This window comes from Ovis canadensis, chromosome 7, assembly GCF_042477335.2.
Source record: "Ovis canadensis isolate MfBH-ARS-UI-01 breed Bighorn chromosome 7, ARS-UI_OviCan_v2, whole genome shotgun sequence".
NCBI lineage: Eukaryota > Metazoa > Chordata > Mammalia > Artiodactyla > Bovidae > Ovis > Ovis canadensis.
Window position 1 is genome coordinate 19,366,037 of NC_091251.1, and position 19,022 is coordinate 19,385,058.

The following is a 19,022-nucleotide window of genomic DNA, read 5'->3' on the forward strand; positions in this document are numbered from 1 at the left end:
ATTCTTATTTTGATTAATAAAGATGTGTTTGAGTCCAGTCATGCTATAGTCCATGGGGCTGCAAAGAGTCGGACACGACCTGGCAACTGAACAATGATTTAAAATTCATGGTCTGAAATCACAATTACGTTTGTACCAACTTAATATTATCTTTTGCTGAACTCCCTTTCTACAAGAGACATCTGCACATTAAACTAATGTCCTACTTCTTGTCTATCTCCTTACTTCAGAAGCAATTTGGGTCTACAAGGAACATTTCATCTATTTTAACTCTCTCTCTAATGGAAGCAAAGCCTATTCCTATTTCTTTATTCCCTCCCTAACTAAATGGAAAATAGCTTTATTCAGTATTACCATTTTCTAATCAGTGGGCTATTTCATTTTTTTATTACCTGAAAAATTTGTACTTATTTATGATAATTTTCAAACCACAAGCTGCCATTATCTATTAACACTGACACCTACTATTTTATCAGCAGCTAACTGCTATAAATATCCAACTGACATTTTTCTTTTCCATGCCCGTCATTATTCCTCCAGACTTCAATATCCATATTGTAGCTTCTGCAAATACTTTAGTTTCAAGACTAATCAAATTTCCAGATTCTTCTCATCAATAATTTGCAAATAAGGTCATTCTATGAAACGGGGTTCTCTGGTGGCTCAGAGGTTAAAGCGTCTGCCTGCAATGCAGACCTGGTTTCAATTCCTGGGTCGGGAAGAACCCCTGGAGAAGGAAATGGCAAGCCACTTCAGTACTCTTGCTTGGAAAATCCCATGGACGGAGAAGCCTGGTAGGCTACAGTCCATGGGGTTGCAAAGAGTCGGACACGACTGAGCGACTTCACTTTGTCTTTAAGAAATTAACTAGCACAAAGCTGCTCTAACTTTAAGTCATTAGTCGTCCTCAGACAAGATCCTGACCTTGGCTCAATACTACTATGATTAACTGGTCTTCAATACCGAAATTTTTGCGCTTCTTTCATATCTTCAGCATCTACCTTGGGTTACTAAAGATTTGCTTTCATCTCCCTAACCACTGAGTAGCCTAGTACTATCAAGCAGAAATTTTCAACCTTTTTTTTTTAAAAGCAAATAATCAACATATAAAAGTGATGAAAACAAAAGCTCCTCTGGGTAAAAAAGTGGACTTCCCCCCTCCCTTCCCAACCGAGGACTCCTAGTCCATACTGAAGCACCTTTAAGGGATGACATGGTTTGAAACACTGTCCTAATACAAATCTCCCATCCCTATCAGACCAGTCTCTCCCTCACCAACTCATTATCTATTATGCTAAATTCCATCTTTGGATCTTATACATTCCTGCTTTCATTATCCCTGCAATTATCCAAATTAACCATATTAATAACAGCAGCTATTATTGATTTTTTGCTACTAAACACAGTGCTAACATACATATTCCAATTTAAATCTCACAATCATGTGCTTGTGTAACAACATTCATGTTACAGAGGAAAGAGATGTGAAGAAATTGATAAGTAATTTATTTCAAGTCATCAAACTAATAATGAATAGAAAAATAAGATCAGAACCTTTATTTTCAATATGAATATATGTCTTGTTTTTGTGTGTGCGTTAAGTTGCTTCAGTCCTGTCTGACTCTGCAACCCTATGGACTGTAGCCACCAAACTCCTCCTTTATGGGGTTCTCAAGTCAAGAACACTGGATATTTCCTTCTCCAATGCATGAAAGTGAAAAGTGAAAGTGAAGTTGCTCAGTCGTCTCCAACTCTTTGCGATCCCATGGACTGCAGCCTACCAGGCTCCTCTGCCCATGGGATTTTCCACGCAAGAGTACTGGAGTGGGTTGCCACTGCCTTCTCCAGAGCCATCTATCTGGACCTAAATGGTTAATTAAATCTTACTGAAGAGCGTGTGTGTGGCCGGGGGTGGGAGTGGAGGGTGGGCGGTGGGGTAAGGGGGGGGGGCGGCGGGCATTCAGTCTTACTAGCAATTGTAATAAAATGTTTTAAATAAAAACACTGAACACTTAAAATGAGAGCTTGCTATTATCATTTCAGTGACACACAATGAAAGAAGTGTGTGACTCTAAAAATTACTTAAAGTCACAGATAATTTAGTCTTGGTAATTTAGTGAAAGTATTGCTACACCTACAGAGATCCTCAGGTTGGCAATTCTGATGTGTAGTTGAGGCAAGAAACTATGGCGCTTAGTGTTCTTATTCCATGTTATTTCAGCTTTACCCAGCATGTACTCTTAAAAATAAAATTTTGCAAAATAGCCATTTATAGGGAAATTAGTTGTTATGGCTGAACTGCGCCACAACTAAATTCATATATTGACGTCCTAACCTTCCTATACGCCAAACTACGACTGTATTTGGAGACATGGTCTTCACAGAGGTAATCAAGTTAAAATGAGGTCATGACGATGGGCCCAGTCAATATGTCAAGATGACCAGTGTCCTTGTAGGAAAAGGAAGTTTGGACATGGACACTTACGAAGGAAGATAACGTGAAGACATGCGGAGCAGATGCTCATCCACAAGGCAAGGAAAGAAGTCTAGAACAGATCCTTCCCTCATGACCCTCATGGTTTCAGAAGAAATCAAACTTGCCAAAACCGTGATCTCACATTTTTAGCTTCCAGACTGCGGAGAAATAAACTTCTGCTGTTTAAGCCCAGGTGATGGAGTACTTTGGTGACAACAGCCTTAGCAAACTAATATATTAGTCTGTCACTGTTGCACTTTCCAGGTGGTGCTGCTAAGTCGTTTCAGTCGTGGCCGACTCTGTGCAACCCCATAGACAGCAGCCCACCAGGCTCCTCCATCCCTGGGATTCTCCAGGCAAGAATACTGGAGTGGGTTGCCATTTCCTTCTCCAATGCAGGCAAGTGAAAAGGGAAAGTGAAGTCGCTCAGCTGTGTCTGACTCTTGGTGACCCCATGGACTGCAGCCCACCAGGCTCCTCCGTCCATGGGATTCTCCAGGCAAGAGTAATGGAGTGGGGTGCCACTGCCTTTGTGTGGCGCTAGTGGTACAGAATTCACCGGCAATGCAGGAGATACAAGAGATGTGGGTTTGACCCCTGGGTCAGGAAGATCCCCTGGAGAAGGAAATGGCAACCCACTCCAACAGTCCTGCCTAGGAAATCCCATGGACAGAGGAGCCTGGCAGCCACAGTCCATGGAATCACCAAGAGTCAGACATGACAGAGGACACACACATCACTGTTGCTATATAGTCAAACACGAATAGTGTTTAAGGTTATTTTTCAAATCTTCTACACAACTTGGTTGTGAATGCACGCCAATTTCCGCTCCTTCCACCATCACTTTCATCCTTAAAATGCTATGTATTATTGACATGGAGACACGGACCATTTAAAAATTAAGAAGAATTCAAATCTGTATCTACCTTGTTTTAGTTTAAAGGACAGTTTGCTTGCTGTCTGCAAGCAAATGAAAGCTGATATGTTAGATCTAATTTGACAGAAAAATAAGTATACTTTTTTTTAATTAATGAGAAATAAACGTTCAACCGTCTTTATTTTTTAGAGAAATAAATGTTAAATATTAAAGAGCCAAAAACTTAAAGTATATCAAATATAAAGAATTTCAAGTCTACTTTAGATAAAATTAAGTATTTTAAGAGGAATACGGGCTTCTGCTTTAGACAAAGATGGAACAACAAGGAGAGAATTTACCCTCTAGCATGAAATTAAAAAATTAGACAAAATATATGAAACAATGGTCTTCAAGACACTGGCTATCAGGCAACAAAGGAGTGATCCCTAAGGATTGGGGAACAAATGATGTGAGCCCTGTGACTGGTCCAGTCTATCACGGTGAGGGTTTCCAAGCTGCGGAGTAAGGAGGAACTCAGGAGGAGCCTGGTACTCTCTGAGGTGAGAAAATGGAGCTGAAAATCCAGATAGACAAAGATCACCAGAGTTCAGAAGGCTGAGTACTTGGGAGAAGAGAGCTGTACTATACAGAGACAGAACTCTGGAGAGGGGCAGAAGATCCCACTGAGAGTCTTGTGTAGAGTACTGATAGCACATATAAGCTGAGGAACTACAGAGGTCATAGAAAGAACCATCTGAAAGGATTCCAGGGAAAAGGACCCAAAGTCTATGTGGAGCAGGGAAAGGGTCTGTCCCTACAACACAGACCTGGGACAATACATAGGGAACTGGCTAGAGAATGCTGAGCAGCTTTGCCTTAGTAGTGGGGAGAGATGGAAATACATTATTCTAGGTTTTTACACAATAAAAAAAGTGGTATATTACTCGAAGGTAGACTGTAATAACTTAAATGTGTATACTATAAACCCTGAAGTAGCCACTGTCATAACAAATTTAACAAAAAGTCAACAAAGGAGATAAAAAAATAGTTATAAAAAATATTCAACCCAAAAGAAGGTAGAGAAAGGGAAAAAAGAACAGAGAATAGGAAAAGAATATGTGAGAAGGGATGAGCTCATGCTCTTCTACTCGGCCATCTTGCAGGCAAGTTAACAGAAAGAATATAAACCGACGTAACACATTTAATAGTACAAAAAAACAACCATGTCAGGCAACCTAGTCATACTGGCAATGAACTTAGCACTATTTAGTAATACTGTTATGAGTAGTTCATTTTTGCCTATATGGCAGATTAAGAGAAAAACTGAAGAACAGATACTCCACCAGTAATATTCAGCAGTAACAAACGAAAAGTATCTTTAGAATTCATATTACAGGTTAACTAAATATCATCGCTCTCTCTCGTAACTCTTAAAGGAAAAAACCACCCTAGAAATTACTTATATATGTACATGTCATTCCATGATTATTCTATTCCATTACCCAGACTTCCTCTATGAGAAAAAGGGCAGAGGAAAGGAAGGAAGACAGAGGGAGAGAAAGAGAGGAAAGAGGGAGAGGAAGAAGAAGAGGGAGGGGAAAAAAGACTGACTGGTTCCCGATGTGGAGGATTTAACACACATATGCTTGTCTCTTATGACTTGTCATAGGGTCTAATTTATTAGACATAATCATGTGAAATGCTCCATATTATCAAGATGATATTACATTTTTTAATAAGATAGAGAGTTCAAAAATCATTTTAAAATCTTCAATGATATCTGGTATGGGTGATCAGATTAATTGAGGTACTATTAAAGTACACAAGTTATGTGGACACTGAAATCTGTGACATTAGCGATGTGTAGCACAAGTAACTATAATTACCTTCATCACTTAAAGACATTACCCTTTAAGATCAAGAGGCTTTAAATCCATTCATTCTCCAAGTAAAAATAGTGGTAATAGCCTAATTAACCTTTATCCCTTTGAAATTCATCCTTGGAGACAGCATCAGCACAGGCATCAAAGAACTTCTGTAGAGTATCAACTTGTCTACACAGTATATCTCTAAAGGTTTCCATTTCAGCCAGTTTCTCACGTAAACTGTGGCCCTTCTGCAACAGAGAAAATGGGATGGAATCCAAGTTAACAAAATTAAAATTTACTTAGTCCCATGGGATTTCATCATCTTTTAATTTAAGGTCTATATCTTACTACTGAGGGCTTGGGGTAGGAAGAGTTGTCAAGTTCAATGTAGTATTTCCAGGGAAAGACTGGAAACTAATTAATTGTTTGACAGTGATAAGCCTGAAGGAAATGATAGAAATAAGCCTGATAACTTGCTAATATTTAATATTTTCAAATTAACATTGTGATGAAAAATTATGAAAGATTTTTTTTCAAAAAACTATTAAATAAGTTCTGCTCACAACATTTAGTACTAAACTCAATTTATGCTGCCTTAACTTAAAGCACTCGTAATTACAAACCTTGAACGAGGAGGTGGATGTCGCAGAATAGCCACTTGCTCCGGATACCAATGACACCATTGAGCCATGTCGACGCAAGCTGGATTCAGATCCATATCCAGATTCAGTCTAAAAAGGAAAGTAAACTACGTGAAAAAATTAAATAAAAAATACTTAATCATCACAAGAAAAAACTTTTTAACCATGTCAGGTGATGAATATTAAGTAAACTTATTGTAGTAAGCATTTCACAATATATACAGATATCAAATCTCTATGCCGTAAACTTTAAACTAATATAATGTTACATGATCAATTATAAAACTGGAAAAAAATACTTGAGAAAACAAAAATTTCCATATAAACTAATAAGATTATTGTAAAAAATTAAAAAATAAGGTTACTGGAACAATAATTAGAAATAAGAGTTCACTCAAGAAATATAGGCAACCCACTGGCATAAGCAATGTGTTTCAATTGCTAACTGCCATTAATTTAGAAATGTACTGAATACCAGCTACATGCTGGGCTAGTGGGCTAACAGTTTATAATAGGAAAGCTAGCTATAGTAGGTAAGTTCATAGAAACAGAAAGTGGAGTCGTGGTTATCAGGAGCTAAGAAGATGGGAGAATGAGGTGTCAGCATCTACTAGGTACAGAGCTGGATAAGATGAAGCTAGATAAGATAAGACGTGATGATGGTTGAATAACAATGTAGATAAGTTTAATCTCACAGAATTGTACAGTTAAAAAGCTAAAATGATAGATGGTCATTCATATTTTACCATGGTAAAAAATTTTGGTAGAACAAGGACCAAAAGAAAAAAAGGAAACTTTGAGTACTGTTTCTTTATAGACAAATTACTTATCCTGACATAGCTCAAATCTCTCTGTCTCAATGAAGCCTTTCCTATTATTTCAGGTAGTTTGACTCTGTATTCTCAACCATTCTTAACCTATTATGATTATGGCATCCGCTACTCAGTTTTAATAGTTATACGTCATTACTACTCCTGGACCACTGGACTTCGACCTTCTGTAAGACAGCTGACATTTTTTCCATTTTTGGAGTGACCTTAACAGTTCAAGACACAAAGAAAATCCCCCATTTTCCCAACCTATTTTGTCATCACACGATAGAAGGCTTTTTTAGACTCAGCACTGTGATCTAATTTTGAAGAACTACTACTCTTTAGGGGTCCCCAACCCATGGGGGCCACAGACTGGTACCAGTATCACGGCCTGTTAGAACTAGGCTGCAGAGCAGGAGGTGAGTGGCGGGTAAGTGGGTGAAACCTCATCTGTATTTACAGCTGCACCCCACTGCTACAGTTGAATCATCCTGAAAGCATCCCCTGATCCCATCTGTGGAAAAACTACCTTCAATCAAACAGGCCCCTGCCGGGGTCCAGCCCTGGTGGATCCAGGGAATTTGAAGTGGGGACGGCGTTGGCGTGAGAAAAACGTATTTATTTATTAATATAAGATTAGATTAGGAAGAAATACTGTAGTAGGAAAATTAAGTGGAGAGAAGAGGCTGATTAACTTGGGTTACGTGGAAAACCAATAAAGTTCCAGACAAGGAGCTTGCACCGTCTACATTAGGCCACTGGCGCTATTTGAAAATCGGAGAGTGCCCTGCCTTGGGCTCTCTCTCTAACGGATCTCAGAAGCCAGGACAAGTAGACACAGTGAGCCTCCACGTTCCAAGGGCTCAGCCTGAAAAGGAGAGGGAGGGAGCAAGAGAAAGAAAGGACACGGGGAGGCCAGGCTTGTGCAAAAACCCCCTCCAACTTTATTATTTAAAAGGTGTTTATATACCCTAATGGGTATATACATAATGGAAGATACAGAGTCACGCAGGGGCAGCAGTCCTGAACCTTTCTGTATATCTTTTTTGTCTACAAAAGGTCTCAGGTGACTTATATTATCTTCTGGCCAGGAGGCTTGCTAACACTTTTTTGGCTCTCTTCCTTAATGAATGTTGATCTCGTTTCCCCTGAAGTGTTTTTCTTTAATCTGCATCTCCTTAAAGCACTAAAGTTACATCTCTATAGAACAAAGGTGCAGTGGGTTATAACAAAGAAGGTACTTAACTCAAAGATCTAATGTTGCTAATACCAGGTCTACTACTTGTTTTTCTATATACCAACTATATCTAAAAATAAAGAATACAAAAATTTGGCAGCAAGTATTGGCTCAACAAATGAAACTTTTAATCAGTCCTATTCTAATGATTTTGACTCCTCGGAAGCCCCTACATTCCTAGGGTGTTTTAAGCTTCCTGTGCCTCCTGCGGTCAGGAGGCCTCAAACAATCACATGCGCAGCCTGTCCTGCAGGCAGGCTAGAAAGCCATCAGAGCGGTTTTTGGATTGAAACACCCTTTCAAATGCAGAAGACTAAAGCCCTGAATTTACTTTTTCCAGAGAATGTCAGAAGAGTGGAAAAGCAGGCAGATTCTTATTTTTGGGGGGGTGGATGCTCAGGAAATTCCAGGGGGAAAACCTGAGGTCTGATTAGCCTTGCCATCAGAGCTCTGCCGCATGACCTTGTCACGGGTGGAATTCCTCACGCTGGCTCCCGGCAGGCCCCTGGTGCCAAAAAAGTTGGAGACCCCTGCTTAAGAGTATCAATTTTGTATCTCATCCTCCCTAGGAAAATGCAGTACTTCCCTTGTGGCTCAAATCATAAAGAATCTGCCTGCAATGCAGGAGACCTGAGTTCGATCCCTGGGTCAGGAAGATCCCCTGGAGAAGAAAATAGCAACACACTTCAGTACTCTTTTGCCTGGAGAATTCCCTGGACAGAGGAGCCTGGCGGGCTACATACAGTCCATGGGCTCGCAGAGAGTTGGACACGGCTGAGCTACTAATTTTCACTTTTCAAAAATATAGACAAAGGAATTGAACATTTGGAAAAAATAAGTTTCAAGTACCTAAAACCTGTTCAAGTATTTAAAGTCTCTGATTACTTTCTACTGTAGATTTCAGAAGTACTGTGCATAATTTTAATCCTAGTCATAAACTTAAGAAGTAAAATACCACCTAATTATTTTTAGCATCATACCTAGCGTATGCTTCCCAAAGTCCAAGCTTCCAGCACATACTGGTTGTTAAAGATTCAAAATAAAGTTGTCATACTTTAATAACAATTGTTCATAAAACATTCTAGCTATAAAAGGTACTGCAATATGTTCTTAACTATGAATTTACTAACAAATTACACATACACTTATGTTGTTCAGCTACTCAGTCGTGTCCAACTCTTTGTGACCCCATGGACTGCAGCACGCCAGGCTACCCTGTCCTTCGCTATCTCCCAGAGTTTGCGTAAATTCATGTCCATTGAGTTGATGATGGCATTCAACCATCTCATCCTCTGTCACCTTCTTCTCCTGCACTCCATAAAATTATGACTAGATGGAATCAAAGCTCTTCTCCAAGACTTGTATCACCCTACACCACTCCCTATTTCAAAGCAAAGCAGTATTTTAGTAATGAGGTAGAAATTACAAAGTAAGCATTTTGGTGCCAGGGAAACTATTAATGAAAGGATTAAGTATATGCATTGTATATAAGCTACCTCAAGAAAACTGACTTTTTAAAAAAGACAAAGCTATAGTTCATGAGAAAAGCAGGCCAGGGTACAGTGGGGACACTAACTACAAAGACATATTTTGGTGGGAATACATTACAGCTGTCAAAACTCAAAGTGTCCAGTTACATTGATACACTTTATAAATTGTACCTCAATAAAATAGCTAAAGAAAAAAAAGGTAAGCTTGTTTCAGTATAACAGAATCCCAATAAAAGAGAATTCTAATTATAGAAATAATATAATTCATTAAAAAAATAAGACTTTTTAAAATCAAATAAATCCTAGAACAAAGGCACTGACCTAGGCTTCTCGTGGCTCTAGTTTCTGTTTGCCATCTGACAGGAATACTAGCTTTCTGAGTGCAGTGTTTCTACCTTTTAACTGTTGTACTGCTCTGGTAAAGTTTTTCATAGATTTAAATATAGAAGACTGGAATTAAACATAAGAAAAATCTATTGGACTAAATAGATTTAATGGACTATTTATTAAATGTAATGGACTAAAAATATAAAGCACTTCAGAAGTCACTTATCTCAGATACTTGTATGTCATTAATTTCTAACCAGTAATTAATTAAAACTGTCCATTTAAATATAAAACTTATAATTTTCAATCAAAATGTTATTTAAAAACAAAATATTTAGAACCAAACAATTTGAAATTCAAATCCAAATGAATCTACCCTCTCCATTTAGATGCTTGTTATCAGTGAGTCCTAAACAGAGTAAGTCAAAACTTTAAGATCTTGAAACAAAATACAAACACGACAAAGCTTTACTAAACATTTTTTTGACTCTAAAAGATACTTCTTATATTCTTGTCTGTTTCTTCAGGTTCCACTATTTCAAGACAGTAATATCTCCTTACAACAAAGGCATGACAGAACAAAGACTCTACTATAGCAATAATGTTGCTGTGCATTTTAAGTAATGGATAGTGAATGAATGTTGAGTCTGAGCATTTAGAATAACCGTGTTTCTATTTCCAACAAAGTTTCACTTAAATAAACTGTATTATAAATTATATATATCATTCTAAGGGAAAAAATATAGCATACTCATGAATATCAATTTCATTTTATTCAGTTTAAATAATGGGGGTTCATTTGCCATTCTATGCCAGTAACTGCACTGGGACAACTTTAAAAATAATCTAAGTGCTTAACAAATATGTACATGCACATACAAATGAATCACGCCTGTTTAAAAACGAGTCATTCTGGAAACGCCTATCATTCTGGCAACAATGCTGTCACTGCACCAAAGATTCCTAGGTACTATTATAATATTGAGAGTAATTTTATGATACAGCCACAAAATGGAGCTATCTAAAATCATTTTGGGGAGTTGCAGAATAAAAATTTTAAAACGGTCTTACAAAAGGAACAGCTACAAACTGTGTAATCAAGCTTGACCGCCTTCCCTATTCACATGACATGCCCTGATTTGGTACTAGATTTCTCTCAGAAATCTATCAAAGATATCAATATTTTCCTTTTATTTTCAATAATTAAAAATTTTGTCATTTACTTATTTAGTTGGCTACGCTGAGCTTTATCTGTGGCACGGAGGATCTTTTTCTCTTTTGATTGCCGCATGCACACTCATCACTGCATGTGAGATCCAGCTCCCTGACCAGGGATCGACTGACGCTGGGCCCCCTGCGCTGGGAGACAATGTCACGGGATCACCAGGGAGGGCCCCAGGGATATCAATATTTTAAAACATTTTGTCACAGGGGCTAAAAATTTATCTAAAAGATATAAAACTGTTCTGAAAAGTTGCAATGTTGTTGACATCTATTTCGGCTTTCTAAGATGTTCACCTTAAAGGCAACAATACTGGTCCTGAATTTATCATCTGTGTTTTGAAGGTGGGGTGAGGAAAATGGGAAGAAATTTCTTTATGGTCACAATGGATACACACTGTTAAATGTTCTTAAAAATTGTAACATGCTTACAAAATTTCATTGGTACAATTTTAGGGATAATACATTAAAGGTACATAGCTCGTTTTCTTAATCCTGCTTTTCCACAGGAAAAAAAGTGGAACTTATTTACAACCTCTAATCACCAAAATAGTATTTTTTAAAACATCGATTTCCATCTAAAATTAATAATGTAGAATTCAAATGCAGTCACTATAGGAATATTTCCCCCTTTTAACATCTATGCTTTAAGATTCCTTCACACAAAAAAACCATGATGGATATCTGTTTTATAAGCAGTATTCATCAATGTGTTTTATATAAACATAAAATGCCATTTTGGTTCAATGAGATACTTACTGAACGTGTCCTATATAGTACAAGGTGGGGTTCTTTTAAATATTAGAGTAATGAGACCACACCTTTATTATAATACTCCTCCTTATTTTAGGGGGAGGAAAAAGCATAATCTTTTGGCCACCAGAGGGGGTCAGTAGTACTTTCCAAGCAGTACACTTGGAAAATTGATACAAAGGTTACTATTGGTCAAAGCACGACAGTAACCTTCACACTAAATCCCTTACTTGTACCTTTACCTTCTGTATCTTGGTTTTTTGAGAACACTGAAGATCACAATAAATTAAATCATATAGTTCAAAGTTAAGTTTTAAAAAGGACCAGAAATGCCTAAGAACTAATTTGAAAAGAGAACTCTAGGGACTTCCCTGGCGGCCCACTGGTTAAGATATGCAGGGAGTGCAGGTTCGATCCCTGGTTGGGGAACTAAGATACCCCACGTCACACGACATGCCACATGGCACATTAGTGTGGCTCATTCACACAGGAGACAAACATCTATTCTCATTTTGCACAGTCCGTTCATCAGCCCATCTACACTCTGAAAACAGTGGTATAAAATACAAGAAAAAAGCTGGTTTATTTTTTCATAGCACTTGCCTTCTGAAAAGCTTATTCCTTTTCCTAATAATACTCTCCAGGAAGAAGCATACCAAAGAAACTGAGAAAGAAATGAACTTTCTCATGGTGTCAAGAATTCTCTGTTTAGCAGCATAGGTCTATCCCTGACATTATCCCTTTCCCTTTTAATTATGGGAAAAGAGAAAAGAGAAGTAAGACTGAATGTTAACATAAGGACAATGGAGCATTTTCCAGAAACTGAAACTCTAAAACTGTTAATAAAACCAAATACACCTGCCGTGTTGCAAGTATCCACACATCTACTTTCAATATCATTTTAAAGCAAACCACACGAGAAGCAAGACACCATGGCCAAGAGAGCAATGTAATCAACAGGATTATGGCTTACAGTATCATAATAAGTTGCAATGGCAGTAATTCTGTTTGTGATTCTAGGTAAACAAATTATCAATATTTGCTGTAATAAAATTTGGTACAGTTTCACACTCACATTAAAAATCTGTCCCGCCTTTCACATGTGTGTGGATCCCTCTTCAGAAGCACTAGCCTCTGAAGTACAAAGAACACAGCAACAGGGAGGACACAGGCGTGACTGTCACTGTCAAACGAGACAGCGAGGCCAGTCAGTCGTCACTTCCTGAGCTTATTTTTCTTATCTTTAAAATGATATGGCTAGTCTAGAACTACAGTTTGGATATCAAGCCAAAAACATCAAAGCTTAGGCTAAAAATGTACATATCCAGTGGAGGCCCAAATGTTCAACAAAGGGGTTGAACCAGCTGGAAAGATAAAACATAACACAATTTATTCAGAAAACTGACACTAACAATGTATCAGATGAGGAAGGGTTGAACCTACAATGATTTCCAGAAAATTGCATTATCTCATATATCAAAGAAAATTTAAAATATATTTTAAAAAATTGTATTACAGAAGATTTCATCCATTTCCGACTGCCTAGAACCCAGCAGCAATATGGCTAAATGAATAGAATATATTTGCTTACTCTCAAGATATTTTTCTCAAATCACAGTGGAATGCTTCCTAGTCATTCTATCATAACTGAAAAACCACTATCTCAACCGATGAATGGATAAAGAAGTTGTGGTAGATATATACAATGGAGTATTACTCAACCATAAACAGGAACACATTTCAGTCAGTTCTAATGAGGTGAATGAACCTAGAGCCTATTATACAGAATGAAGTAAGTCAGAAAGAGAAAAATAATATCATATACTAATACAAATATATGAAATCTAGAAAAATGTTACTGAAGAATTTATTTGCAGGGCAGCAATTGGGAAAGAGACATAGAGAGCAGACTTACGGACATGGGGAGAGGGTGAGATGTATGGAGAGAGTTAACATGGAAACTTACATTACCATATGTAAAATAGCCAACGGGAATTTGCTGCATGTCTCAGGAAACTCAAAGAGGGGTTCTGCATCAACCTAGAGGGGTGGGACGGGGCAGGAGATGGGAGGGAGGTTCAAAAGGGAGGGGACATATGTATACCTATGGCTCATTCATGTTGAGGTTTGACAGAAAACAACACGACTATGTAAAGCAATTATCCTTCAATTAAAGAATAAATAAATAACCAATTATCAAATAAAATACCTCATTTGAAGGTCATTTATGGAACCTGGTTACTCATTTTTCATTTTCTTCTAATAAGCATGAGATAGGCCCTCATTTACAGAAGTATCTAAGTAGTGTTGTAGTGAGATAAGGCTGGAAGGGTTAACTAAGGCCTTACTCCACATCCTATTTAAGTATTAAAAGAAGGCTAGAGGGGTAAAAGAAAATAAGACACTGCCTACCACAATCCAAAGAACTACAACAGTGCCCAAACAGAATATGATACTACGGAAGTAGAGAGTAACAACAGCAGTGCCCACTCTCCTTGATTTCAGCATTCCTCTCTTGTACTTATAATAATACATATATTGTTTAATCTGTAGGGGAAATTAGACTTCTCAGAAAGCTACCAAGTATGTCCTCTGCACCAAAAGCTTTCTTTAATGGGAATTTTAAAACATTTATTAATTAACTGATTTTTGGTTGCACTAGGTCTTCGTTGCTGTGCACAGGCCTTTTCAAGTCACAGAGCATGGGGGCCACTCTTCATTGCAGTGCACGGGCGTTTCTTGTTGCAGAAAACAGGCTCTGGGGCATATGGGCTTCAGGAGTTGCAGCAGGAAGGGGCTCAGGAGTCATGGTGCACAGGCTTAGCTGCTTGGTGGCATGTAGAGTCTTCCTGGACCAGGGATCAAACCCATGTCCCCTGCAACTGGCCAGGTCAATTCCAACCCACTGCGCCACCAATGAAGTCCACCAAAAGCTTTTTAAGAACCCAATCTGTGTCATGAAAGATGATTCCAAATAAACTAACTTTGACACTGAAATTCAGTCATTATCTTTTTTTCAAATCCTTCCCCTTGTAGGGAGTCTAGAAGCCCAGCTGTTTTTTCTTCATGACATTAAAATGGAGATAAGAAATAGCAGATAAATCAAATGAGGCTGTATACAGGCAAGTTGTTTAACAGTATTTCCACTCTAGCTTTAGAAAACAAGTACTAAAGGATAAGAGAGATCTTTCTTCTTTTGCCTTGAGAGGAGGGTTGATGAAAGAGTTGCACAATTTTGCATGGATATTTTATATATAAATCCCACAGAGCCAAGCTGGATAAATTATACCACCAATACCAATAGTAAAAGCTAATACTTAGGATACTTACTTTGTGCCAGGCCTGATGCTAGAGCTTTAAGTGAATTATCTCATTTAATCCTTTTAAAAGCCTAAGTCAAATGGGTACTCATATTAACCCATTTTGTAGGTGATTTTATGTGATGAGTTACACAACTGGTAAGTAAGGGAGCCAGGATTTAATTCCAGATTCAAGAGCCCATGATGTTAATCATTACTGTACTGCCTCAACATCCAGAGATTTTGCTTCTGCTTCTTTTAAATCTGTCCATTTCACTATTTTCCCACTGCCATTTCCCACAGCTGTTTTCCGACTGTGGTCACCTAGTATCTCATTTGGATAAATCCTCCATATTTCTAACTACTTTTAGTCTAGTTCCTCTTGAAATCTTTTCTAGTGTAGCCAGGGGGGTACTTTAAAAGCAGACATCTGATACTTCACTTTCTGTTTTAAATCCTATTTGGCTCATATTTCTCCTTGGATCAAGTTCATACACTGCTTATAAGTCCCTGTTAGAGGCAGAAGTACAATTAAACTAAACTATGTCAGCCTCCCTATTTATTTATTATCTATTATTTAAAATGTGTTTTGTCAATATTGCTGTAACAAAGTCTTTTGTCCTAGCCTCTGTTTTTTGTAGGGAAATACCTGTTTTGAAATAGTGGAACTTGAAGAAGTAGACAAGGATATAAGAAATGCGCTTTAGAGTGAAGAAATCTTTAACAATACTTGTAATATTTATATTACATTGTAAATGCTTAGTAAGTATTAGCTACCATTGCTTCTTCACCTTTCCACAAAATCAGGATATTCCTTTTATCTCTACTCGAGAAACACTTTTACAGAGGAAAATAAATTTAAAAAGAAGCTAGCAGCAGATGCAACAAAATACCAGCGCTGCTCATTAACTTTCTTAATTTATGATTTGCCCTAGAAAAGGGGGCCAATGTGTATTTGCTTTTAGAAGGAAGTTTCATAGGTATAAAGTAAAAAGGTCATAATTACATTCTTTTTATTTAACTGCAAAGAGATGAGAGTGGCAAAATAATTAATGCTATTTTTTAAGACTCCTTTAAATGTCCCAATAAGGGAAAAAACAGGGTTGATATGTCTGAGTAGTATTTTCTGCTGCTGTTGCTAAGTCACTCCAGTCATGTCCAACTCTGTGCAACCGCATAGACGGCAGCCCAACAGGCTCCCCCGTCCCTGGGATTCTCCAGGCAAGAACACTGGAGTGGGTTGCCATTTCCTTCTCCAATGCATGAAAGTGAAAAGTGAAAGTGAAGTCGCTCAGTCGTGCCCAACTCTTAGCAACCCCATGGACTGCAGCCCACCAGGCCCCTCCATCCATGGGATTTTCCAGGCAAGAGTACTGGAGTGGATTGCCATTGCCTTCTCTGAGTAGTAGTCGCAGAACTGTTGAAATGTTAAGATGGTATTTGGCCAGGGGACCTGAACTATTAATTCTTCCCTGCAAGGATCCTGAAAGAAATGCACGCACATAAAACAATGGTCAGCAAATGAACATGCTTAATTATTCTGGGGCTTTGATCCCAAACCAAACTTTTCTCGAAAAGACATGCATTCTTTTCTCAGGGAGTTAAGGGAGGAACGAAATCTATTTCAAACACAAGAAGATCCTTGTAACTTACTGCTGAGTGAAGGAAAAGCTACAAAGTAGTATGGAATCATTTATGTAAAACTCTAAGATATACAAGCAGAGAAATTATCTGGAAGAAATCTTTACCAAAGATGAAGAGTGGTCATTTCTATGTGGCCAGAATTTTCAATTTCTTTTATATAGTTTTCAGTATTAGCTGTACTGTTTGAATTATTTACAGTAATCATGTATCACCTCTACAAAAATAAAAACAGAAAATGAAGTTACAGAACACACGTTTAATTCATCTCACTTAGAAATGGTTAGACAGTAATGAAGCTGGCAGAGACGCAGAGCTGAGAAAGGAAGATGTACACGTTTTGTAGACAGAATGAGCGCCAGTCTCGGAAATACCCTGACAGCGTATAAGAAGAGTGCTAATACCCTTAGGTAGAGTGCTCCTACTTCTGAGAATCCTTTATGAGGACACAAATCACAGAAAAATACTTTATGTAGGAAGGGAGTAACTACTAACTGCAAAAAATAATTGAAACAATCTAAAGGCCTAAGAATAAGCACATGAGTACCAAAATTAAAATATAATGAAATACTAATGAAGTTGTGTTTTAAGGAGAAAATGATGTTAAGAGTTAAAAAATCAACAACAGGATATAAACTTATTTCCATAAAGTTGTAGGGGCAAAATGTACAGAGAATAAGAAGGAAATATACCAAAATGAAGAACTGTCTTGCTTGTAAGACTGATGGTAATTTTGTAACTTTTTCCTTATAATTAATAAAAGTTACTTTTAAAAACCCAGGGCAAGGGGAACCAATGAAATTTGATCAATATCTATTTGCAGGAATGGTTTTAAAAGACTTAAGAATTTTTAGATCTAAGTGTATGGAGAAGATTCTTTTTTTAAGGAGATTGATGATTTATTTCTTAGTATTCAACTATGCACTTATATGCAGAATACATCATGAGAAATGCTGGGCTGGAAGAAGCACAAGCTGGAATCAAGATTGCCAGGAGAAATATCAATAACCTCAGATATACAGATGACACCACCCTTATGCCAGAAAGAGAAGAGGAACTAAAAACCCTCTTGATGAAAGTGAAAGAGGAGAGTGAAAAAATTGGCTTAAAGCTCAACATTCAGAAAATGAAGATCATGGCATCTGGTCCCATCGCTTCATGGGAAATAGATGGGGAAACAATGTCAGATTTTATTTTTCTGGGCTCCAAAATCACTGCAGATGGTGACTGCAGCCATGAAATTAAAGACGCTTACTCCTTGGAAGGAAGGTTATGACCAACCTAGATAGCATATTCAAAAGCAGAGACATTAGTTTGCCAACAAAGGTCCATCTAGTCAAGGCTATGGTTTTTCCAGTGGTCATGTATGGATGTGAGAGTTGGACTGTGAAGAAAGCTGAGTGCCGAAGAATTGATGCTTTTGAACTGTGGTGTTGGAGAAGACTCTTGAGAATCCCTTGGATTGCAAGGAGATCCAACCAGTCCATTCTAAAGGAGATCAGCCCTGAGTATTCTTTGGAAGGAATGATGCTAAAGCTGAAACTCCAGAACTTTGGTCACCTCACGCAAAGAGTTGACTCATTGGAAAAGACTCTGATGCTGGGAGGGATTGGGGACAGGAGGAGAAGGGGACGACAGAGGATGAGATGGCTGGATGGCATCACCGACTTGATGGACGTGAGTCTGAGTGAACTCCGGGAGATGGTGATGGACAGGGAGGCCTGGCGTGCTGCGATTCATGGGGTCGCAAAGAGTCGGACACAACTGAGCGACTGAACTGAACTGACTGATGCACCCATGAGAAAAAAGCTGGAATTAACTACAAAGGGGGGTGTATTACAAACAATCGAGGTTGTGGTTCCTGGAATAATGTTACCACTCACTAATCAATGTTCTCATAATCTGTTCAATCTCACTTTTATGCAAAATGGGAATAATACCTTCACTGAAAGACTTCCCACAGGATTAAATGATAACACTGGCTAGTTACAGTCTATCCTTCTACAGATCAAGGGGGTTGCTACTGAGGAGAACGAAGGACTAGGAAATAAACACTGACATACACGTATTTCTGCCAGTGACCACGACTCGTCTGCCAAGAACATGAACTTGTTATACGACTGAAAAATGAGAGAATTTTTTTTTTGAGGATAACATTTTAACTTAAAGAACATTCATCTACTTTGCAACATTTTCTTATGATTCTTAACACAATGCTGTCTTTCATACCTCAATACCACACAAGCCCAGAATATCTATCATACAATTAAGACAATGGAAGCAAAACTGTGTTTAAGGTATTTGGTAAAAAGGCATGCTTGATGAAAAAGAACAGTTTTATGTACCGTGATTTTTTAAGAAACATTTTCTTCCAGTGAATGTTCGGTATACTCAGCAAGTA

General features: G+C 38.0%; 1 protein-coding gene across 7 annotated transcripts in view; it reads right to left on the reverse strand.

Annotated features, from left to right (window-relative positions):
* The window catches only part of CERT1 (ceramide transporter 1), a 148,237-nt gene that overhangs the window by 75,697 nt on the left and 53,518 nt on the right, over positions 1 to 19,022 (reverse strand). For all 7 annotated transcript variants that reach the window (XR_011258058.1, XR_011258053.1, XR_011258057.1 and 4 more), the window contains 2 exons: positions 5,824 to 5,931; positions 5,310 to 5,448 (listed from right to left, as the gene is read on the reverse strand). Coding sequence is in view for 2 of the 7 variants with exons in the window: in XM_069595335.2 (XP_069451436.2) it covers positions 5,310 to 5,448; positions 5,824 to 5,931 (247 nt within the window). In the remaining 5 variants the exon portion in view is untranslated. The remainder of the gene's footprint in view (positions 1 to 5,309; positions 5,449 to 5,823; positions 5,932 to 19,022) is intronic.